Source organism: Mustela nigripes, chromosome 5 (assembly GCF_022355385.1).
Source record: "Mustela nigripes isolate SB6536 chromosome 5, MUSNIG.SB6536, whole genome shotgun sequence".
Lineage (NCBI taxonomy): Eukaryota > Metazoa > Chordata > Mammalia > Carnivora > Mustelidae > Mustela > Mustela nigripes.
Window position 1 is genome coordinate 24076171 of NC_081561.1, and position 24199 is coordinate 24100369.

The 24199-nt window shown below is 46.3% G+C and overlaps 2 protein-coding genes across 4 annotated transcripts in view; both read left to right on the plus strand.

Moving 5' to 3' along the window:
- The window catches only part of LOC132017669 (histone H3.1-like), a 39215-nt gene that overhangs the window by 9734 nt on the left and 5282 nt on the right, over nucleotides 1–24199 (plus strand). The window lies entirely within an intron of this gene.
- Nucleotides 5546–24086, plus strand: HFE (homeostatic iron regulator). Of its 3 annotated transcripts, none has more exons than XM_059399599.1 (8): nucleotides 5546–5796; nucleotides 5963–6062; nucleotides 16058–16417; nucleotides 19252–19515; nucleotides 19688–19987; nucleotides 20877–21069; nucleotides 21197–21310; nucleotides 22022–24086. In XM_059399599.1, exons 3-8 carry the CDS (start codon nucleotides 16342–16344, stop codon nucleotides 22056–22058), a joined length of 984 nt encoding a protein of 327 aa, XP_059255582.1. In that variant the 5' UTR covers nucleotides 5546–5796; nucleotides 5963–6062; nucleotides 16058–16341; the 3' UTR covers nucleotides 22059–24086. The 3 variants fall into 3 exon arrangements, with proteins under 3 accessions (XP_059255582.1, XP_059255580.1, XP_059255581.1); XM_059399597.1 differs by having other exon boundaries at nucleotides 5547–5796; nucleotides 20794–21069; XM_059399598.1 differs by lacking the exons at nucleotides 5546–5796; nucleotides 5963–6062 and having other exon boundaries at nucleotides 14305–16417; nucleotides 20794–21069.

Genomic DNA, 24199 nt, shown 5'->3' on the forward strand with positions numbered 1-24199 from the left:
TATACTTTGGTAACAAAATAACAAAACAAAATAAGAACATGCCACTTTGCTCTGATTCTCTGTGCAATGAGACCCCCCCCCCAACAACCTCCCAACCCCACCACCACCGCACCCTGGCCCCCCACAGCATCTGAAATTCAGTTATGTGCGCTTAACCACCAGGAAAACAGCAGTGGAAAGTCTTGATTGTCAGGTCACTGGACTTCCCGTCCTGGTTTATAAGTCAGCAACGTGTCAGTTTGATTACTGTGATTCAGTTCTCTAATACGATCACTCAGGTTGAATCAATCAAAACACATCTTCCTACATTCAAATCTGATATCCAGATCTCAAGTCATTAGGACACCAGCCTCTCAGTCTTGCTTGCAACCTCCTGGCTGCATCCAATAGGCCAGAAGGCAGAGAAACAACTAACCCGCCTCCAGATCCCTGTAACTTATGTTGAGAAAAGCTATCCAAAACTTAAAATCAAGGGAAAACTATTTCTTTCTGTCCTTCTGAGCTGTATTAGAAAATTGTCTGGGTTCATTTCTGGGTCATTTGATGCTCTAAGGCAATGTTCTACAATAAAACACTGTGAGTCACGTGTGTAATTTTAAGTTTTCTGGTAGTCCCATTGACAAACATAAAAAGAAACAAGTGAATTTCATTTTAATAATGTATTCTACTTCACTCAATCTATCCAAACGCTGACCATTTCAACATGTAATCAATATTTTAAAAAATAAGATAATTTATGTTCCTTTTCTTTTAATCAAATGGTAAGTCTGTCAAATCTAGTGTATTTTACATTTGTAGAACATTCCATTTCAGACTAGCCACCAGTCACTAGTGGCCACACGTGGCACTAGTTATCATTCTGGACGGCCCGGCTTTCAAGAAGGTAAGTGACTTCATATTTACTCTTTGATTAGGTCCAGAGTATGTGAAATTAGGCATTCACTTGTAGAAGATTGATACGTTAGTAAGGGTTTTGCCCAGTTGAGAGGTAAGTGAACTCTTTCCAGTAGAAAAGATAACCTTAAAAGTAATCATTGCATTTTTTTTCTTTTTCTGCCTGAATATATATTTCATTTTCCTGTATCCTGCCTTGACCTAACGTTGTCATCCTGCTTGCTTCCTTGTTAATGACTTTTATCATTATTTGCTCCATGCACAAGCCTGCTGTAAACAGTACTTGTAGGAGACATGTGGGTTTTGTGTGTGGGATTTTTTTCTTTTTAATATTTTATTTATTTATTTATTTGTCAGAGAGAGAGAGAGAGAGCACAAACAAGGGGAATGGCAGGGAGAGGGAGAAAGAGACTCCCTGCCGAGCAGAGAGCCCCACACTGGGCTCCATCCCAGCACCCAGGATCATGACCTGAGCAGAAGGCAGATGTTTAACTGACTGAGCCTCCCAGGTGCCCAGGAGACGCATGTTTTTAACTTTTTGAAGATTATACTTTGCCACTTTGTTAGTTGGTTTGTTCTAAGTGCTCCAAGTCAGAACCTTTAGAAACCATTCTAAAAATGAGAAGGTGTAAAACTTCTTGGCCGTCGACTTTAAAGTAACCTTAGATCTGGTAGGTGTGTCATGGAGTCTCGTGCTTTGAAATAAGATTGGCGAAGCCTGTGAGCAACAGAAAGCCTACTAAAATTAGCTCCAAGGGAGAATTCAGGTCAAGGGTGTGGTCCTCCTACTCAAATCGGTGGCCTCAAGGTAGCCAACAATAAGCCAACGACACAAATATCACAATGCAATGAATTGTGTATTTACACACATTCTTGTATTTACACACATTCTGAAAAGTATGAATTGGCTAATTTTCTTTCGTGTTTGTCAGGTCTGGAAAGCTGGTGAGCAAAATTAAATGTGCAGAGCCGAATGTCACGTCCAAAAGGCAGTAATGGCCACGGGACAGAGTGTGGGGGGGAGAGAGCCTTGAGCATCGTGAAATACACAAGGATGATGAGAGGAGTTGCTGGAGCAGGTGTAGGCATCAGCCTTCCACCGTGCCAGAGTAGGGTTCTGTCTGCTTCCGAAAGTAGCTAACCCGGTGCTCATGAACCTTGTTACAGGTTCCCACTGGGAGCGATTCAAACCTGCTTCTTCCTGACTCACCAACTGATGAGGTTAATAACAGTAGCCAGTCCACTAGCCTCCTTGCTTGAGGGTACATGGCTAGTGCTTTGCTCCATTGTGAGGCTGACGATACAGGGCAGCCTGAGAAAAAGTATACAGGGAAGAGCTTCAGGAGATTTGCAGCCTAAAGAAGATTGCAGGGTCACTGACTGCTTCAGCCCCAGGAACCATCCTGACAAATAACCCAGTCTCTGCAGGCAAACGACCAACAATTACGCAATCAGACCTGAGCCAAAATGTTTCCTGCAGCACAGCCTGTGGGCACCTTAAGGGCAGAGACCACTGTTTCTCTATGTTTATTCCCTGACACATCCTTAAAAGACATTGGGGAAACAGAGAACATAATGGTACAGCACAGAATAGGAGCTTAATAATACATAGAGAATATCACCAAGGGAGTAATACATTCCAAAACATATTTAGCTAACATTCTGGAATTGCAGCTAGAACCACATAAGTGACACGAGAAGCTAGGTCATCCAGAGCCCCCTTATTCTTTAAGCTTGTCTTCAAATGACTTTAAACTGTCTCAAAAGTCAAACCTACCCTCAGAAGAAAAGGATTTATCAATAGTGAGAATATATACATTTTTATAGCTTCCCAGTCAAGGCCCGTAATAAAGGTGATTATAATCCATACGTTGCAGACATATTTTAGGTGGTAGCCTTAATCGGAGTAAGCATAGAGCCTTACCCTGTGGCTATTTTGGAGGAAACGTGGACATACAAGTTTTGATAGATTTTTGTTAAGATGTATTACCACTTTTTTTATTATGAGCCCATCACAATGCCATGCATGAGCTCTGCACACGAAGGGCACCTGTTAAGCAAAAGATACCAGATGAGATCATAAAAACAAACATCAGCCCAGCAAAGTGCCTCCTCTCAAGGAATTCTATAACTGGGGTGACAGACACAGACAGGGTAATTATCATACTGGGCAATAAGTCTCATTGGAAAGACCCAAACCACGGAGAGAACAGAAGAATAAAAGAATTTAAATGTTCATGTGCTGGTTACACCTTTGCCTTCAAGTCCTTACCAATCCAGTTGGGAAAATAAGATGTCCAAGTTCAGCCTAGGGCCGTGGTTCTCAAACTTCTAGATTTTAGGACCCCTTTACACTTCAATAGGGCCCCCCAAAATTTCATTAATGCAGGTTACTCTTGTAGGCATATTAACTACTTTAGAAATTAAAACTGAGTGTTAAATTAATTTAATAATGTATATCTATATTGACTTGGCAGTTTTCATTAAGCACAAGATTGTTTATAAATATATATAATTAACATATAACATATCACATATTCACTTATATTGCATATTATAGATTTGTATGTATAATGCATAGTATAGAATATCATATATAATATTAGAGAACATTATATTTTATGTATTATATATTGCATATATAAATGATGAAGGTCAACTCAAAAAACCTTCCGCATTCCCTAGCCAGTTGGAAACCCTGCCAGCCCCAGGCTAACCCAAAAGTTGTCAGGCTGCTTGCAGGCAGAGAACACAGCTGAGCTCATGGTGCAAAAGAGTGGGAAGATAGCTGTTTCAGAGCAAAAACATTGTTTCCGATCCCAATTCTTCCATGCAGCAACAGGGTAACTCTGCTAAGTCTCAGACTTTCCACTTCCATTTCCTCCTCTGGGCCAGAGGACTAGCCCCCCCACCCCCCAGGAATATAGTGAGAATTAAATTAGATCACATGCATACAGTTCCTGAGACGGGGCTGAACACACAGTTGCCTCTGACTTGAGGTTTCTTTCCATGAGATCCATCCACTGTGGGATTCTGCTGTTTCGGAGTGACCCTGAGAATTGGTACCCTCCTTAATTTGGAAGAGGGTGATAAGAAACCATCAAACAAGCTTGTTCACTCTTTCCAGTTATGTGTGTTTCTCCTGGAAGCCTCTGAAAGGTAACATGACTGGGTGTTAACTCAAGGAAGATTTTGATGAGAAATTCTAACAGGAGATGAAGCCAGACCATCGGAGAAGGGAGTTGAGTGTGGGTGTGTACACTTGAATGTAATTGTGTGTGTGTATGTGTGTGTGTGTGTGTGTGTGTGTGTGTGTGTGTGTGTAGTATATATATGTGTGAGCATATAACCCAGAACCATCACTGTCACTCAGCATCTCCCCCCTCGCTGCTGTTCCTGGAGCTCACTCCTTGCCTAAAACACCACGGGAAGAGATGACGTCACTCACATAGTCACCCAGTCCTCACCTGCTGCATCTCAGGTGCACGTGCACTTTCAATGGCAGCTACGGCTGTCAGGGAGAACTGTGTGTAGCCGATACATAAGAGGGACCCAGGAATTCCATCACCCTGCATTTTTTACTACTAAACTCACCAAACCCGCTTAAGTTCACAGAAATCCTTGTTGGGACCAAATTCTTATTTCATCAAATTCATCAATTACCAAATTCTTATTACCTACGGATTTGTAGCTATGCTTCAGTTAATACATAGACTTCTTATACTTTTCATGGTTAATAGTAGTGGCATTTATATTTCCTCTTTTCTAAAATAATTCAAGAAAAATACAGAGGTGGCATAGTATATTTATCTAAATGACTGCCTCAGAGGCTGGAATGCCTGGGTCCAAGTTCAACTTTACCAGTGGACAAGTTAATTAATTTCTCTATATTTCACTCTTCTCATCTATAAATGTCAGTAATACCACCTGATTCATAGGTTGTTATATAAATTTACGAGTTAATATTTATGTAGTACCATATTATAAGAACAAAATTTTTATATACATATTAAATAAAAATAACTTTTAAAAGCACACGTATGTTATTATAACCACAACACAGCAGAATCGTGCCCCTGTTGGTTTAAGAGTGTCGATAATATTAATAAGGACAACAGGTAACTGAACATTCTGTATGGACCAGGAATTAAATGCACTATTTTCGTTCTGTCTTCACCACCGTCCTATACATCCTTGACATCCATTATCATATCATCAGTAAGAAAACGGAGATTGAGAATTTAGATTTCTTCTAGGGTTAGCTGTATAGTCCAGGTCCCCAAGACTCGCGCACACACACAAATACAGATTAAACTACAGTCGAAGATAAGGCTTGATTTTTAATCTATAAAGCGCATAAATTAAAATACACCCCAACTATTACTTACTAGCATGTTTAGTGAGTTTTAGGTAAAAGGCCTTTTCACACCCGCCAAGTACATCCCCTTTGGACCTCTCACCTTCCCGGCAGAAGCAAGTTTACAATACATCGTGCTGTTGGTCCTGGTTGACACTAGGTGGCGCTCCGAACCAACCAACGCTTATCTAGAGGCGGGTAAACTCCGATTTCTCCAGGCCTTTCTCTGAATAATTATTAACGTCTCATTATACACTTAACAGTTTTCTTTTCCCATCTGGTGAACAGAAATGACTCTCCCCATTGGCAGATGGTGATCCGGGGGTCCCTGGGAAGCCCTAAGGCTGCAGGAAGTCCACAGGCAGGAAGGAACGCGAGAGGAACAAAGAGAGCGACTGGACGCCTGTCTAAGTGGTGCAGAGAAATCACGCCGGATAATTCCTTCCTTTCACGAAGAACTCAGCAGCCCCTTAGAGAAGACCCGCACTGTGCTGGGTTCGGGGAATAAGAAAGGGAGGACAGGCTCTCCTCCCGATGATGGAAAGGTCTGCAGGAGGGGAAACCAGGGAAAAGGCCACTCCGGTTTGTTCAGAGACGTCAGAGGGGCCTGAAGGAGGGGAGCAGTCGGTTTTCGCAGGGGGAGGAGGGTAAGCCTCGAATCTTGTAAGGGCAACTTTTTCAATACTAAATTCCTTCTTTTCCTTCTCAAAGTGCCATGACCACACAGAGAAGGAGGAAAGCCTTGGACAGAGATGAGCACTGGAACGGGCTCCTCTACTGCTGAGTAGGGAAAGACTTCTGAGATTCCTGGGTGAGTGTATCAGCTACGGCCATGACGATAGTCCTAACAAGAGTGATAATAAATGTATTAAGCACCGTGTATTGAAAGGGAAAGTGTAGGTTTATCAAGTCCCACGAAAGAGGCCCCTGAGATGCAGAACGTTAATTCATGGATTTCAAAACACCCAATTGCTAACGAGTAACTTTAAAGAGTTTTAGATAAAGAATTGACTATAAAGGTTATGCACTTAACCTTTGAAGTGTCCAGGGCTAGTCGAGTGGTTGAAGGATAACAGTGTAATACACAGGTTGGCTTGGGCCTCAACCCTTTCCTGCCCAGACGAGTTTTGGAGGCAGGATGCTGTTTGCACGACTGGACACCGGATGGCGCCCCACACTAACACGACCCGCCGCGGGACGGCGGCCTCTCGGGGTGCCTGGACAGTTACTGATCATTAACCTTGGGTTGACATTGTACTACCCAGATTTCAAATCTCCTTCATACAGTCCACTGACGGACAGAAATGATTATTACTTACAAGGGACGATGAGAGCCTTGAGAAGCAGTGAGACTGGAGTTTGGGCCCAGAACACTTGAGAAAGTAGGGAGGCCCACTACAAGGACCTCTGGGGTCCGTACTCGTCACTGAAGTACTCGTCGGGGCAAGAAGCCCGCGCGGCTCGATCCACTCACTCCCCCACACAGTGACTAAGGAGGAGAACCCAGATGACTAGGCTCGCACTGCCTACAGTTTAGAATAAAGAAGAAAACACGAGGGAAAAGAAATGGGCAAGAGTGCAGAACGGAGGCGCAGGGAGGGACAGGCCTGGAAATAATCTCGGAGAAGCCACCACACCTGTGTCTTCAACGGGAGCAGCAAATTAAGCATAACAAGCCCAGAGACCTGGAGAGACTGCACATGCTTTATCCTTAAAAAAAAAAAAAAAAACTATTACTGTTTTACAGTGAGAAAACCACACAATAGGCAATCTGTAAGAGGGTATTGACCTGTCATCTGATAGGAAGTGACGTCCTCAGGTCAGCAATATCATTGACAATATTATTGTTATGGTATTATATAAAAATATTATATATTTATACATATAAATATATATTATATATAAATTTATATATAATATATAAAATATTATGTATTTACATAAAATATTATTTTAGAATATATAATATGTAGTATTTATTATATAATATTATATTAGAATATATAATAGTATATTACATAATATATATTTTAGAATAAATCCTCCTCATCATCATGGCTTAGCCTGATTATATACCAGACACTATACTGAGGGCTTCATTTATCAATTTGCTTTTTACAAAATTTAATTCTTTAATTACAAAATTTAATTCTAAATACCATTTTATGAAATAGCTATTGCTATCAACTCTACAAATGAGAAAATTGAGACCTAGAGAGTTGAAGGGGCCTTGCAATATAACTTTGCCTTGAAGACTGATTATAATTCACGTGCCTTTAAAGCACACTCCAGTGCTCATCAGAAATGATACACGATAGAGAAGTTTACAAAAACTCGGATTATACCAAAGTGAACAAGTCTAGATTCGGCTGCTTTTCTCATCAGTCATGAAAAAAAGGTATGGACAGTTTCCATAGGAAGATATTAAATATGAAGGACACTTCCTCCCTCAAAGTTTCTAGGGCTGCCAAGGGAGCTGAAAGATAACAATTAACAGCACTAGTCACTGTGCTGACCGCCAACTCTTCTTAGCTGAACTAGACCTTTACACCGTGGTCTGTGGTTAGCTGCAGTGGCACTCTAAACCAAAATGTATTGCATACAGTTCATCCCTAATCTGCTGGGTAATTATTACCTTCCACTGGTGTCCATATCTGTTAATAACTGTAGGGGGTCGTTCATGTAAAGAATCGATTGGCGATTAGAAATTATTATCCACATTTAACAGGTGAACAGACTGGCGTTCAGACGGGCTCAACTGAGGCCATACAGTAGCACAAGAGAAATAGCAGTAAACAGTCGAGTAAAAGGCCGGGAGTAAGCAACCAGGTCTTTGGACGGAAGTTAGATAACGTTTGCACTAAGAGATGGAATTGTCATTCGAGCTGTGGACCTTTACACCTTCACCTCTTCCCCTCCTGGTTACAGATGCAGCGAACTCCAGGGCCCTGCTCTTTGGTATATCTTTTCAATCTGACTATAAACTCCTTGACAAAGGGAGTTTGAAAATGCAATGAGATCATATATACAGGAGGTTCATACACGGTTCCTAGCAAATAGAGTTCATCCTACCATTATTACACTGCATCATTTGTTTTAAAGATTTTATTTATTTCTTTGAGAGAGGGAGAAAGCAAGAGCAGAGGGGAGGGCCAAGGGAGAGGGAGAAGCCGACTCACCGCTGAGCAGGGAGCCTGAGGCGGGACTCGATCCCAGGACCACATGATCGTGACCTGAGCTGAAGGCAGACGCTTAACCGACTGAGCCCCTCAGGCGCCCCAACACTGCATTATTTTTTTACTGAAAGGAACCAGCTTGCAGTTAACCACGCTGCTGGACACATGTCAGTCTCTGCTCCTTCTCCAAGCCCCACTCTTTTACGGTAAAAGATTTTACAAAGAAGGCATAAACACTCAAAGATGAAGGGAATGGGAGACAAAGCAACCCAATGAGAGATGTCAATGGAATTTTGGAAGCTGGAGAGCAGATGGGTGAACGTCTTGCCAGACCAGAGAAAGCTGCACTCAGCACCGGCAAGGGGACAAAACCAATAAGAAACATAAACTCCCCACCGCAGAAGCCAAAAAGATGTAAGTCTCTGAGACACCAGGTGTCTCTGAGGTCAGGGTTGTGAGCGGGACTGGAAATGGATAGATTGGTTAGAGACCTGTGGAAGAGGCACCCTGATGACCAGGTTACTGTTCCACGCTAACAGACCGGCCCGGCAGGAGACCGAGGGTTCTCCTTGGGTGATACTCACTCAGGGGGACTCTGGACTCAGATGTCTCAGTCATAGACTATGAGGGTGCAGCAGCAAACTGAAAATAGGGTTTGGAAAGAGAATCTGCATACTCAGATTCTCCCAGCTCCTTCCCATTTTGTCTCCTAGAACACAAATACCCAAGCTTGTGTCTTTGTCTTGTGATCAGGTTTTCTTACCTCAACCAATCTTTTGTTGAGTGTCTACGGAATGTGTAAAGCATGAGCCAGGTACTCTAAATGGTTTAGCTTATAATAGTTTGTTGCTATCACCAAGTACCACAGACTGGGAGCTCTTGTATTGTCCCACATTCTGGAGGCTAGATATCTAAAACAAGTGTGTAGAGAGGGTTGGTTCATTCCGAGGGCTGAGAAAGAAAATCTGCGGCAGGTCTCCTTTCTGGGAGCTTCAGGCATTCCTAGACTTGTAGATGACTGTCTTCTTCCCTCTATGCATGGGTATGGTCCACATTTCCTGTTTTATAAGGACACCAGTCATAATGGTTTAGGGCTCACTCTAATGACCTCATTTTAACCTGAGGACCTCCATGAAGACCCTATCTCTGCCAATTTCTGTTTTTAATTTAGGTATTTAGACCATCTACATTTAAGATGATTTTTGACATGTGAGGGTTTAGGTCTGTTATGTTATTCTTTGTTTTCTCTGTTTTTCCTGTTTTTCTTTTCTTTTCTTTCTGTAAGTTATTTGAACAGGTTCTTCAAATTCCATCCCTTTTGGAAAATGGATTTATTTATAATATTTTTTTAGTTCATTGCTTTGTACAATTTTGTCAGTGGTTACTCTCAGGTCTTACAATGTATATGACTTTTCATAGTCTATTAGGATCAGGTTTTATGACCACAAGTTAATTGTGGACACATCATTTTTATCCTCTCTATTTAAAAATATTGTCTTGAATATCAAACTGTTACAATTTTTGTATCAGTTGCCACATATGATTTAGAAAACTCATGAGAAAGGCAATCTAATGTTTGCCTATATGTTTGCCCATATTTCTGGTCTTGCCATTGTAGTTCTTTCTTCTTGGTACTCTAAGATGCCTTCTCTTATTACTTCTTTTCTGTTTTAAGAAACTTCTCTACTCATTCTTTAAAGATAGGTCTCTTAGTAAAAAAATTCTTTCTGCTTTCCTGCATTTGAGAATGTCTTTATCTCCCCTTCATTCCTGAAGGTAGTTTTACCTAAAGGACATAGAATTTGCAGTTAACAATTATTTTCTTTCACTGCCCCAGAAGCATGTGCCCTTTCCTTCTGGCCCGTTTCTTCAGAGGAACAATGCACTGTCCCCCAAGTTGTTGTCCCTACATAGCTTGTTTCTTTCTCGATGCTTTTTATTAAAAGTTTTTTTAAAATTGTATTTATTTATTGACAGACAGAGATCACAAGTAGGCAGAGAGGCAGGCAGAGAGAGAGAGGGGGGAAGCAGACTCCCTGCTGAGCAGAGAGCCAGATGGGGGACTTGATCCCAGCACCTTGGGATCATGACCTGAGCCGAAGGCAGAGGCTTTACCCACTGAGACACCCAGGTGCCCCTCTTTCTCGATGCTTTCAAGATTTTTTAATCTGTCTTTAGTTTCTAGAATTTTAATTACAAAGTGATTGGCAGGAGTTTCTTTGATTATATTTTACTTGGGGTTTATGCAATTTGTGTCTTTTCACCAAAGCTTGAAATTTTCAGACAATATTTCTTGAAACACTCTGTCAGCCCTGCACTCTTTCTCTTGTCCTGGGAGCTGATGATATGAATGTTAGGTCATGTGTGTAGAGCTACTCCAAGTGGCAAAAGTAAACACGTTTGTTAACAGACCCAAAGATACAGTCTCTCTAGGGCATATGAAAATAAAAAGCAAAAGCATATGAACTTACAGAATGATTAAGAAGTGTCTCAGTGTTTTATATACTTAGAAATGTATACAAGAGGGGGAGCCTGGGTGGCTCAGTCAGTTAAGTATCTGCCGTTGGCTCTGGTTATGATCCCAGGATCCTGGGATCGAGTCCCCCAGCAGGCTTCCCACTCAGTGGGGACTCTGTTTCTCTCTAGTCCCCCTGTTCCTGCTCTCAATATTTCTCTCTCTTTTTTATTTTTCCCCAGTTTATTTATTTATTTATTTATTTGAGAGAACATGAGCAGGGGGGAAGGGGCGGAAGGGGAGGGAGAAGCAGGCTCTCCTGCTGAGCAAGGAGCCCAACGCAGGGCTTGATCTCAGGACCGTGAGATCATAACCCGAGCTGAAGGCAGATGCTTTAACCCACTGAGTCATCCAGGCGCACCCCTCTTCCTTTTTCTCACATGTGCTCACATGCTCTCTCTCTCTTTCAAATAAATAAATAAAATCTTTCAAAAAAAGAAATGCATCAAAGTGTCTATCTAAGGATCTTCCATCAATTAATAGAACATTGGTGCAAAGTTAATGAAAGATCCACTCTGAGCGTGTGGGGGGAAGCAGCTACTCCTTCCTTTTGTATACCTGTTCAAGAGTTTTCACTTGTCTGCCCTGTCCTTGTTTTCCATGACCCCTGTTGAATGTGAGTGTATTTTTTTTAAGACTATGAGGATTTCAGGAATATAGGTACTGGGTTACGGCGGAAGCAACTGTGTAGCTCTGTGCCGGTTACTCTGCAAAGCGTCAGGATTATCAAGAAGCAGGGGTGCCTGGGTGGCTCAGTGGGTTAAGCCTCTGCCTTCAGCTCAGGTCATGATTTCAGGGTCTGATGATGGAGCCCTGCATCAGGCTCTCTGCTCAGCGGGGAGCCTGCTTCCTCCTCTTTCCCTCCCTGCCTCTCTGATTACTTGTAATCCCTGTCTATCAAATAAATAAATAAAATCTTAAGAAAAAAAAAAAGAAGCACAGAGAGGGTCTCGGTCAGTGACAAATCTAGTGAGAGAGGTAGTATATTAACATATATGCATAAGTCCATGCAATGTCTTCTGGTATTCACAAGCTCCGGGGGCACCGGGAATAGAGACAACCAGAGAAGTCTTCCCAAGTTCCCAAGTGGGTTTCAGTTGGCTTCATGGTCTGCTGTTGGACATTCATTCACTGGCTCATTTATTTACTCAATCCACACATAGTTATGGAATACTTCCACTAGGCAACAGTGCTGAACGATGTAGAACAAGGTCACTGTGTAGCAGGAGTTCAAAGGAAAGAGGAGAGAGAGGAACAAACATTCTTGGCCTAGAATGTGACCATTCCTGTGGACGGAGCACGAAGGGGCAGGAAGGAGGGAGAGAAGTCAGGGGAGCAAGCAGATGGAGGGCGCCTAAATGGGCCCAAGACACATTTCCCTGCGTGAATGTATACACGAAGCTTTCCTAACACATCCTGGCGTTCCTAGGAATTGATCGTCGGTTTAGACTGCCCGTTTCAGAGGAAGACGAAGAAATGGTCAGGAACCAGAGGAAATGAAATGCAGTTTCTGTTGAACCTGGCCTGGTACCTCTCTGATTCTACTGAAGTCATTTAAGGCAAGAAGTTATTCATTTCTGTGAGTTCCCAGAGTTGTTCACCTCAGTGAACTTGGGCAAGGCCCTAAGTCCCTCTTTGCAAATAGAGGTTATATATCTATTAAAGATTTTACTCACTTACCTGTTACATGTAATGGTTAAATGTAAACGGTCTGAATACCTAAATTAATACCTAAATTATTTGAGAGAGGGAGCGAGGAGAGGGGCAGGCAGAAGGGCGAGGGACAAGCAGACTCCGCGCTGCGGACGGAGCCAGACCCGGGGCTCGATCTCATGACCTTGAGAGCAAGACTTGAGCCAAAATCAAGAGTTGGAGGCTTAACCAATTGAGCCACCCAGGCACCCCAGAACAATATATTCTTAAGAAGATGTTGAGAGTAAGTTTCTCCTGTATAGACAGCTCAGCATGACCCTTCGTACAGGCCTGGCATTCTGCAAGTTGCATTTCCCTTTCCTTTCTCTCCTGGGTTAATCAGGACTTGGACACTTTGAAATCACTGTTCTGGGGGTTAATTCTGAAAATGGGTTGGCAGGGCTGACTCCTTCTGAGCAAGGCGAGAGAAAAACCTGTTCCAGGTCCCTCTCCTCGCATGTAGGCTGCTCTCAGTTACCCTCCTGTCTTCACATCCCTCCTCCGTGAACTTCTCTGGGTCAAAATCAGTTCTGTCAGATTAGGTCCCATCCTAATGGCCTTTTCTTAGTTTGATCATTTGCAAAAACTTGATGTTCAAATGAAGTTACGTACAAGTACTTGGAGTTGGGACTTCAACCATTTTAGCGGAGGACACATTTCAACCCCTAACATCTGACCATCCACAAGGGTTTCCGGAGACTGGAGGGGCTGAGGCCAGCTTACAGGTGGTTACTGGTCTCGTGGAGCAAGCTAATACTTCAGAAGGGAAGGCCCAGGGACCATCTACCTCCTACTCCCGTTCCACAGGACTGCCTTCAATATATAAGACCCACCATAAGACCACTCGGCAGGAAGCATTGGTGCAGTGCCCAGCCTATGTCTCTTCCTCTGCCACCACGCTGATACCTGTTCTCCCTAAGGGGTCGGGGAGGCCTGCACTCAGACCACAAAGGGTACCAGTGCAGCAAGAATGGAACCAGTCAGCGCTGGGTGAATGTCCCTTGGGGAGAAGCAGCCACCTACCCCTGCCATACTGAACACTGAGACCTGGAGAGGGCCACCATTAGCACATGAGGAAGGAGCTAGGCTGTTGGTAGACCTGGGTGGGTCTGGCATATCCCTGGAAGCAGATGGTTGGGACAAAGGACGAAATCTTACATTCTGGGGAGGGGCAAAAAGAAACCAGGAACCTCAAACAGAGCTTTCATCAGACTCCATGAACACCACTGCTCAGATGCCCATGTTAGCAAGCATTCCAGCCATGGCACCATTGGAGTTCTTTGGAAAAAGCTATTCTAATCAGGTAAGCAAGCTAAGAAGCAGCACAGTGGGGCCTGCTGTCAATCTCTGCAAGGCCGGCGGCTGGCACCCCAGACCAGACAGCATTTATTGTCTCCAGTGTCCCTCCGTGCAGTGAGAGCTAACTAGACGAGTCAGAAGTCAAGCGTTTTGTGTGAGTAGAAGAGGAAACACACAGGATAGAAAATATGATGTAGAAGAACTGGTTTTTTCCCCCCTACACACGAAGGAAGATCTGAGATGTTACTTTTACACACATGAAAAAGAATGAAGTTGGACCTCAACCTCATACCACATCCAAAAAATTAACTCAAAATGAATCAAAGACATAAATGTAAAAACTAAAACTACAAATACTTAGAAGAAACCGTAGGTATAAATCTTTGTGACCTTGGATTTAGCAATGATCTCTCAGTTATGACACCCAAAGTACAAGTAACCAAAGAAAAAATACGTAAGTTGCACTTCACCAACGTTAACAGTGTCTGTGCCACGAGGCACACCATCAAGACAGTAAAAAGATCACACACTGAATTGGAATTCCCAAATTGTATATCTGGTACTGGCCTTACATCTAGAATACATAAAGGACATTTATGACTCAATGAGAAAAAGCAAATAACCCAGATTTTAAAATGACAAAGGATCTGAACAGACATTTCTCCAAAGAAGGTTCCTAGATGGCCAATATTCAGGTAAAAAAAAAAGATGTTCACTATCACCAGTCATCAGGGAAAGGCAAATCCAAAGCGCAATGAGGCATTCCTTCTCACCGACTGGGACGACTAGCATTATGAAGATGAACCATAAGAAGTGCTGGCAAAGGTATAGAGAAATCGGGACTGTCATTCACTGCTGATGAGAGCACGAAATGGTGTATCCACTTTGGAAGACGGTCTGGTGGTTCCTCAAAAGGTTAATTAAACATAGAGTCATCATAGGACCCAGCAATTCCACCCCTAGGTCCATACCCAAAAGAAAAGAAAATGTAAGTCCACACAAAAATGGGTACACACATGTTCAGAGCAGCATTCTTCTTAATAGACACAAAGTTGAAATAACCTAGTTTCCATCAATTGATGAAGGGAGAAATAAAATGGGGTGTGATGGAATATTATTCATCTGTGAAAAAGAAACATGAAAATATTACGCTAAATGAAAGAAGCCAGTCATGAAGAATCACATAGTCTAGGATTCCATGTGTCTAAAATGTTCAGAAGAGGTCAATCTATTGAGACAGAAAGTAGATTAGTGAAGCCTGCAGTGGGGTGGGAGGCATTGCCTAGTGCTGTCTAAAAGGCACAAAGTTTCTTTGTGGGGAGAATGAAAAACGTTCTAGAACTGTGTTAATAATCACATGCCTTTGTAAAAATGTGAAAATTCACTGAATTTTACACCTTAAGTGGAGGAATTGTACGGGATGTGAATTAAATTTCAATAATCAAGCTGATACCAAGAAAAAATATATTACAATCATTCAACCCCAATGGATTCATCCACTGTATTCATCATTTTTCCGGTTGCATTTCATATCCCCCTGCAGTTAGGCCCCAGTTTCCAAGTCTGATTTCTTTTTCTTAGGTGGCCAAAATTGGCATGCATGCTTAAAAAGGTATTGCTCACTGGATTTATTAGGTATTTAAAGGTTTTTAGGAAAATCAGATGTATTAAATTTGGTAATATGTTTTGAAATATCTAAAGCAGTAGTTCCCAAACTTTGGGTGTGTGGGGTGGGGGTGGAGGAGGGGTTAAAATTCCAATCCCCAGGTAACACCGCAGGCACAGTAGCTGAAGTAAAAACAGGGCATCGATAAGTTTAATGATTTTCTAGGTGATCTCAATGTGTTGTAAAGTTTGTGAAATCTAACTATTAAATTGGGAAAGATGTTTCACTAGGTTCTAACTTATTAGACTTACGATTTCATTGTTTCTAATGTGGGAATAAAATGGAAATTTTACACAAAAACCGTATTTTTAAGTTGAATAAACAGAATTGGCAAGATGAACTTAAGATAAAAATGCTGAAAATGTATCGCTGAATTTTAAAATTCCTATTTAAGTATCGGATATCAGAAATAAGGCTGTTTCGGTCGAAACACTGGTAAGCATACTCTCCCCCAACAGCAACGTCCCCGAAGGCCTGGAAACCCCCCAGGGACAGCTGGGTCACAGTGTTTCACAAGCCGGTGCCCTGGGCCGCAGCAGAGTTCAAGTTCAGGAGCCGCGTTTCTTCTCAGCCGCGGCCCCGGAAAAGGATCGCACCGGCCAGGAAGTTTTGTCTGGTATCCCCGCAGCCCGGGCAGCGACTCCAGGGTGACTTGCTGGCCATGCCCGCGTCGCCGCCGCTCGGAGGCGGGTGAAGCTCCGGGACGCGCGGAGCCGGGGAGACGCACGGTCGCCGCGCCGAGATGGGCTCCGGAGCGCGGCGCGCGCTGCTCCTGCTGCTGCTGCTGCGGACCGTGGCCGAGCCCGGGCCGCCGCCGCGTGAGTCCGGGCCGCGGGGGGACGAGATCGAAACCAGCTTTGCTGAGCGCCGGGGGTCGCCGAGTGCGGGGGCACGGCTCGGCCCCAGCGCAGCCTGTCCCCGACTCTCCCGGGAGGGGCTCCACCGCCGGGTGCGGCCGGGTTTGCGGGTCCCTCGCCCGGGACCTGTGCGGCCCCCACCTCCGTCGCAGCTCCCCAGGGTGGCGCTCGGAGCCTCCCGTCCCCTCCGCCGACTGCGACGTTTTTAACTACTTTTAACTCCAAATCTGCGCGTTTCTCATCCAGGCTGGGCTGGGATCCCCGGGTCCTTCCGAGCTGGGTGCTGTTGCTCTGCTTTGGGCCATGTCGTGTTTTTCCCCGGTGGTCCCCAAACAGGAAGTTCTCCGCAGAGACGACGTGTTGACACTCAGGGCTGGCAGAGGGCAGCAGGCCTGGGCTGAGCGACCCCCCACGCACAGCGTCCAGCCTCGCAGACGCGTGGGGGCCCGTGAGCTCGCGGAGGCCGGGCTTCCCCCCCACCCCTCTACACTCCCCGTTCCAACTCGGGGTGGAGAGAGGCCCCCGAGACAGATCTGACCCGAACCTTACTGACTCTTGGCGGTTATTCCTTTGCCTGGAATAAATAACGTATCTGCGATTTCTGGACTCTTGAACTGAAGGGAACAGTTCGCATTTTCAGCCGCGGGCGGGGGGTGGGGATTGATTTGCAAAGTTCATCGTAGTATGTGTGACTGACAGGCTTTTACTAAAGGATGCCAACGGGAGGATAACTGACATCGAACTAGGTTTTAAATCCCCTTCCTCTCTATGATCAGATTTGACTCCACTAAGCATTTGGGAAGTAGGAGCGAGTCGGAGGGTGATTTTACTGGCGTAAAATTCCTCAGGCTCAGTTCCTTCCCCAGGTTAGAAAGAACTTAAGCCATCTGGTTCTCTGATGCAAAATGAAGAGCTATCACTGTTCCTAATCTCAGCTGAAGGGGACTCTCCACACACCTGTTTACACAGTCTCAGAACAACACTTGGAGGGCAGGTCAGATGTGTGCCCACGTTTTACAGACATCAAGAATGAGGCATGACCTGCTTGTGGCTAATTTTGTTCCAAGTCACCCAGGGCTCTTGAAGCAGCACCTGCATCTCCATAGCTGTGATTCTTACATGTCACACCGCAGTAGAGGCTGAATACTAAATTTGATGTGGAACAGAAATATTCATTGTTCACACTTATAAAGGGAGTAATGGAGCGTGAATTGCCCTGTTCTAGACCCGGGGAGGTAGCGGAGCCAAGCCCCTGCCCTCTGGTATTTTGCATTTTAGAGGCAAGATGACAATAAACTAACAAACCATAGGACACAGAGCCCCAGGTAGCAGCAGGAAACTGTGAAGATAGATGAGGATGGGAGGCTGGGGCAGGCTCCTCTCAGGCTGAAGGAAGTAGGGGTGAGCCTTCTAGAAGCTTCCCAGTTGAGCTGAGTGTACACAGCAGGTTGAGTTGAAGCAGAGACTGCAACCTTAGGGAAACTGACTTTTCTGTTGTGGGGACTGTTCTGTGCATCACAGGATGTCCTTTACTCACTGGATGTTAGTAGCATCCCCCCAGTTCTGACAGCCAGAAGTGTCTCCAGACATTAATGAGGGAGTCACAGTGTCCCAATTAGGAGTGGCTGGGATGCAGAAGAAGCAGCGACCAGAGATGGAGATTCGCCGGGGGCTCAGCCCCTGGCCACAGGCAAGGTGTCCTCGGACCTCACCGCTGCCGTGTGGGTTCTAGCCGAGGAGGGACATGATCCACCATAGGTCTGGCCGCTCTGTGGGAGGCAGGGGTGAAGGAAGTCACAGAGCTCGGGAGCAGCAAGGGAGCTGTTGCTGGGATGCAAGGGGAGATGGCAGCCAGGCCTGGGGCTAGCCGAGGAGGCCATGAGCAGCAGGTGCTTTCTGGATGTCTTTAGAAGGAAGCTGCCGAAAGATCTGGCACTGTGTGAGAGAGAGAAAAGTCAAAGGCGACTCTGTGATTTAAAATTATTTTAGATGTATCATTGGCCTGAGCTGTGGGGTGATAGGTGATGCCATTTCTGAGATGGTGAAGGCAGAAGAGCGAGCAGCTTGGGGGAAATCAAGAGTTAGACTGAAGTTGGATTTTTCCAATTAGTTATCCAACCGGTGGTGTCCTGTTGGCAGTTGCGTGTAAGAATCTGGAGTTCAGGGCCAGAGATAAACAGCAAGGAGTTATCATCGATTCATCTAACAAGGATGTACCGAGCCCCGAGTACATGCCAGGCACTGTTCTAGGTATTAGACATTCATCCCAGAGTCCCTCTTTCCACAGCGGAAGGAAGGGAAACTCTTTCTTGCTCTTCTGGGTCTTCTTCCTTTTGCTCTGAAAGTATCCTAGTGACACATCAGCATATCTGCCAGCATTTCACAGCAAACACTTAACACAGGAAAGAATTTAGAGATGGGAATTATGAAAAAACAAACAAACAAACAACAACCCAGCAGTGAATTCCTCCGCACGTGGATCTAATTCCCCGTGAGCACCCAGAGCTTGGCTGCCCCAGCTAGAGAACCTTTGGGATCTTAGAGAGTTGGTGGGCTGCAGGGGAGATTGCCCTAAATGTGGGAATGGGGCAGAGGCTGGGAGCTCCAAGAGGGTGGTGGCAGCCCCCACCCCACCGCCGGGGAAGAGAGAGCACCCAGGCTGTGGGGGGGGGGGGGGGCGGAGAGGCCCTGCAGCTCACGAGTGGTGGGTGGGCCCAGAAGGAGCAGAGATGCGGCCCTGCTGCCTCCCAGCCCCTTTCGCAGCCCACAGAGATGTCCTCTTGCCTTCTCCCCAGGATCCCACTCTCTGCGCTACCTCTTCATGGGCGCCTCAGTGCCGGATCTCGGGCTGCCCCTGTTTGAGGCCTTGGGCTACGTGGACGACCAGCTGTTCGTGTCCTACAGTCACGAGAGTCGCCGTGCAGAGCCCCGCGCCCAGTGGGTCCAGGGTGGGGCCACTAGCCAGCTGTGGCTGCAGCTGAGTCAGAGCCTGAAAGGCTGGGATCACATGTTCATTGTGGACTTCTGGACTATCATGGACAATCACAACCACAGCAAGGGTACATGGAGAGGGAGCTCGCCTTTCCCAGGGGGGCAGAGCGCTTCTCTACCTCAAAGATGCATCTGGGGGAAGCAAGCAGGGAGTCTGAGGTCCCGCGGGAGGAGGGGAGGAGTCTGAGGTCCTAGGCTCCCTGAGGGTGACGAGACAAGGAGTTTCTCCTTTGATTTCAGTAACGAAGCTCGAGGTGCTGTCCGAGTCCCACACCCTGCAAGTGATCCTGGGCTGTGAGGTACAAGAGGACAACAGCACCAGGGGGTTCTGGAAGTATGGGTACGACGGGCAGAACCATCTGGAATTCTGCCCTGAGACGCTGGACTGGAGAGCAGCAGAGCCTAAGGCCCAGGCCACCAAGCTGGAATGGGAAGTGAACAAGATTCGGGCCAAACAGAACAGGGCCTTCCTGGAGAGGGACTGCCCCGAGCAGCTGCAACGCTTGCTGGAGCTGGGGAGAGGGGTCCTGGACCGGCGAGGTATGATGGGGGCGCCTGGCTGCCCCTGGACTGTCCGGATGCCGCAGAGGGGAACACAGGGCGAGGTCTGGGGCTGGGCTTTCCCAGGTGGCCAGGGTCACATGACTCTCGGGGCCAAGAGCTCTGAGGTCTGAGGGCTCCGCCTTAGAACTGAGATGTAGGGCACCGCTGAGGGTCAGGGTTTTAGGGGTCTTTTCTCCCTACACATGGCCGAAGAAGAAGTATCTGTGATCTCTTGATTTCCCCGAGAACACTGTGTATATTTACACGTTTTAGGAATTTCAGAGATGTCAATTACTGCATGAAAGCCCAGCCAAGAAATTAGCAAAGGAGGCAACCAGTCAGAGTAGCAGAATCGTTGGGAGGTTAAACGTTACTCTTACAGAGCAAGCAACAACAGAGAGTCCCTGATGGCTGCCCATCTTGGAGGCCCCTTCTTACAAGAACCCTTACCGGGTTGAGCCAGGGAGAATTTGCCAGTAGGGCTCATTCGATCACGTCTGCACACTGTGGAATTTTATCCGATTCCACTTACTCTATTGACAAAGGACAGAAGTCGCGCGCTGCAGGTAAGTGTGTTTATACATGGGCAGGAGAATGGCCTTGACTGTCCACCATGCAGCTCCCCATCACAGCTGACACTCCTGTGACATGATTTAGGACACAAAACGGTGACTGTCCTGCAGCTGTGTCAGGACATGATTAACTTCCTCCTCCAACCCGTGGAGAAAGGGAAGTGAAAGTTCCAGTCTTCCTGGCAAGGGTAGAAAGCTCCCCTCTCCAGATCCTTCCTCCTTCCTGTGCAGTGCCCCCTCTGGTGAAGGTGACTCAGCGCGTGGCCTCCGCTGTGAGCACCCTGCGGTGTCAGGCCCTGAACTTCTACCCCCAGAACATCACCATGAAGTGGCTGAAGGACGGGCAGCCACTGGATGCCACGGACGTGGAGCCGAAGGATGTGCTGCCCAACGGGGATGGGACCTACCAGGGCTGGGCGGCGTTGGCCGTGGCCCCTGGGGAAGAACAGAGATACATCTGCCAAGTGGAGCACCCCGGCCTGGATCAGCCCCTCACTGCCGCCTGGGGTACAGGCGAGGGGGGTGGGGCAAGTCCCTTCTGGGGGGAAGCAGAAGGCTCAGCCTGGCAGTGAGGGTTGGGGCTGAGCTGGGCTGGGGCCGGAGTGCCAGCCTTCCCTTGCTTTTGCCTTTTTAGAGGCCCCGATGTCTGGCACCCTGGTCATTGGAGTCATCAGTGGGATTGCTGTTTGCATCATCCTCCTTTTTATTGGAATTCTGTTCAGAATCTTAAGGAAAAGACAGGCTTCAAGTGAGTAAGAGGAAGGAGGACATCTCTCAGTTCCTCTGACCTGGGGACACACTAACTCATCAGGAAGCAGGGCTGAGGCAGGGCAGAGGGGCTTTGATATCCGTCCAAGAGAAGCCTGGTCCTCTTTTTCGCTTTGGGAACATGTGCACGGTCCCGGGAGCAGGAATTCATGGTTTTCCTTGGAACGAAAGCTCCAAGTTCAACAAACTTCTCTGTAGAACCTACTATGTTGCAAGCTGCTATTTAAAACAGTGCGTGGGCTTGAACGTTGAGTTCATCACTATTGCTGTTCTCGAACCCACATCCAGAAAGGAATGAAATCTAGCACAAGTTAAGACAGTGAAAGGAGAGCCCCTGAGGTCCTTAGACAGATATGAATTAGAGGGACAGACGGAAGCCAGCCGTGCAGAGCTCTGGGGGCCTCAAGGATGCTAGCCAGTGAGCCCAGGGAAGTCAGTGCAGGAACAGTGGGTGGCGACAGACTCTTGGCAGTTGGAGAACGAGCGTCAGGAGGTGAGACGGAACACAAGGAGGCCCAGTTAGAAAGCTGGTAAGCAACTCCAGGGGAGAGATGATGATGTGAACCCTGGGAGGCCTCCAGGCAGGGGGTGGTCCCAGTTGAGGTGAATGGATGAGGGGGGTGAGGGCCAGGGACACGCGGCGCACGGTGCTTGGGTCTGAGATGCACTTTCCTGTCTCTTATCTCTGCAGGAGAAGCCATGGGGGACTATGTCTTGGCCGAATGTAAATGACTTGGACAGCCTGCGACGCCTTGTGGGGAGGAGATGTGGAGACTCAAAGAGAGGGCACCGCTGTGGCCCTCTTGGTGTTCCAGAGCAGGACTGGACTGAATGAATGGGAACTGCACCAGGAAATCTCTGCTTGCGTCCTGCCTTCTTCATTTTTGGAAAGTTCCTCCCATTTCAGTTTTTGAGTTCCCGCGTGCCAAAGAGCCCCAGCGCTGGCCGCGGGACAGAACAGGCTCCCTTGAACCACCAGCTGCTTCTAGAGCCTGCCTTCACTTCTGCATCACTTCCAACTCCACGTGCCCAAGTCATCTCATCTCCTACCTCTGGAATAGCGCTCCTGAAATCTGGGGGGCACACGGTTCCTTTCAACATCTGAGAAAAACAATGAACTTTCTCCTTGGGACATAACACTCTCATGCCCTTACCAGAATTTTGCACATACATTCAGGCATTTCCTAGGCCCATCCGAGTTTCCTTTTGGTCCCTTCTCTCTCTGTTGTCCAGTAATTCACCTGTCACCGAGCCCTCTGGTCTCTTCCATCAGAGGGTGAAGTGGGTCAGTGTACAGCGGCAAAGGCCGTGCACTGCACAACCCAAGGAGGCACCTTTCCCAGAAGAGCCATTGTGGATGCCTCTGTTTATTTATGATAGTTTTCCAGAAAGGGGGTGGAAAATGTCTTGAAAGGGGTATCTTTTTCTATTTGGTAGCAAGTTGTCACAGATTCACACAAACTCATGATTTACATTAATGCATTCATAGCGCCTCTCTGGTGTGCCAGGCTTGACGTAATGCAGTCATTTCCTACCCTGGTCTCTACTATTGAAAGGACAATGAAAATGATCCTAAGAATGATAACGGTAGTGATAAGGGGGCTGACACATATATATTTTTTTAAAAAGGCATTTTACTTGCTACCAGACAGTTCTGAGCACCCACTTACCGTATAATTCTCACAATAATGCTCTGATGTAAGTACTGTTATCCTCGTCCTTTCTTTAGGTGAACAAAATGAGGTAAACAGTAGCTCACAGCCTGCCAAGGCTAGAGACAGGTCTGTAGCTCGGTCAGTCTGACTCTGACCCATCTCACACGCCTGCGCAATGTTTTAGCTGTGCCAAGAAATGGAGAAGGGAGGGGCACGGCTCTTCCGTGGCCCCAGTGTCTTTATTTTGCCCGAGCTTGACCAAAACGAAGGGAAATAGTAGAAAATAATCTTCACCATTTCCTTTCAAAGTCTCTGGGCAAAGAAGTCCAGCGTGTGGCTGGTTTCCTCTGCTGCCAGCCCGGGGCCGCTCTGTCCCGTGCGTCTCCGGCGCCCCCGGGTCACGACGGGGATCGGTGCTGTGCGTCTGCGGCTAAGCTGGACCGCACGGTGTTTTCGTTCCGCCTGCGCCTCCAGAGTCACAATCCTGCTGGCATTTCCCTCCAGGAACCAGAGTGACATCTCTCATATTAAAGAGGGCAAAACGGACGCCACAGTGTGGCCTGGGGGTACCCTGGCATATTCCTGGGGTTCCAGGAAGTCTGTCTCTCTTCCCCAATTGTGCACATTAAGAAAAGAAACTCATCTCACCAAGCTGCTCAGGAATTACTCCGTTCTGGGAAAGTAATTCATCTGACGGTGTTCAAAAGAAAGTGACATGATGCCCAGATGGCGCGGGTCTCCTTTCTGCTGCTATGTACATTCGGCGGCAAACAGTGCAACAGGCATTCTGTCTCTGCGGCAGGTGCCTCGAAAGTCCAAATATAGCTCAACGGTTCGGTAGGTATTGAATTTGTGCAAAAAGAGCTCAACTATTTTTTTTAAACTTTTCTTTTTTTCTGGTTACAGAAGTTAAGTGGATAAAAGTACATCTAATTTGTGCTTATTGTCAAAAAGTTGAAAATTAGTTCAATTGAAACTCTCATTCCAATTAGCTAGTGATAAACGATCTGTGTATCTCCTCTCAGTTTTGCTATATTAACACATAAGATCAACATATACACTTTAATAAACATACAATTCGTGTGTTGCAAACTGCATGATTTCTTTAGGGGGAGAAAAGCAGAAGAGAGAGAATCTTAAGCAGGCTCCACGCCCAGTGCAGAGCCCAGCTCAGACTTCAATCTTACCACCCTGAGATCACAATCTCAGTGAAA

Coding starts and splice junctions, on each gene's coding strand:
- HFE (XM_059399597.1), top strand. CDS start 16,342: ATGGGCTCCGGAGCGCGGCGCGCGCTGCTCCTGCTGCTGCTGCTGCGG. Junction 19,516..19,687: donor CAATCACAACCACAGCAAGG/GTACATGGAGAG, acceptor CTTTGATTTCAG/TAACGAAGCTCGAGGTGCTG. Junction 19,988..20,793: donor AGGGGTCCTGGACCGGCGAG/GTATGATGGGGG, acceptor CTTCCTGTGCAG/TGCCCCCTCTGGTGAAGGTG.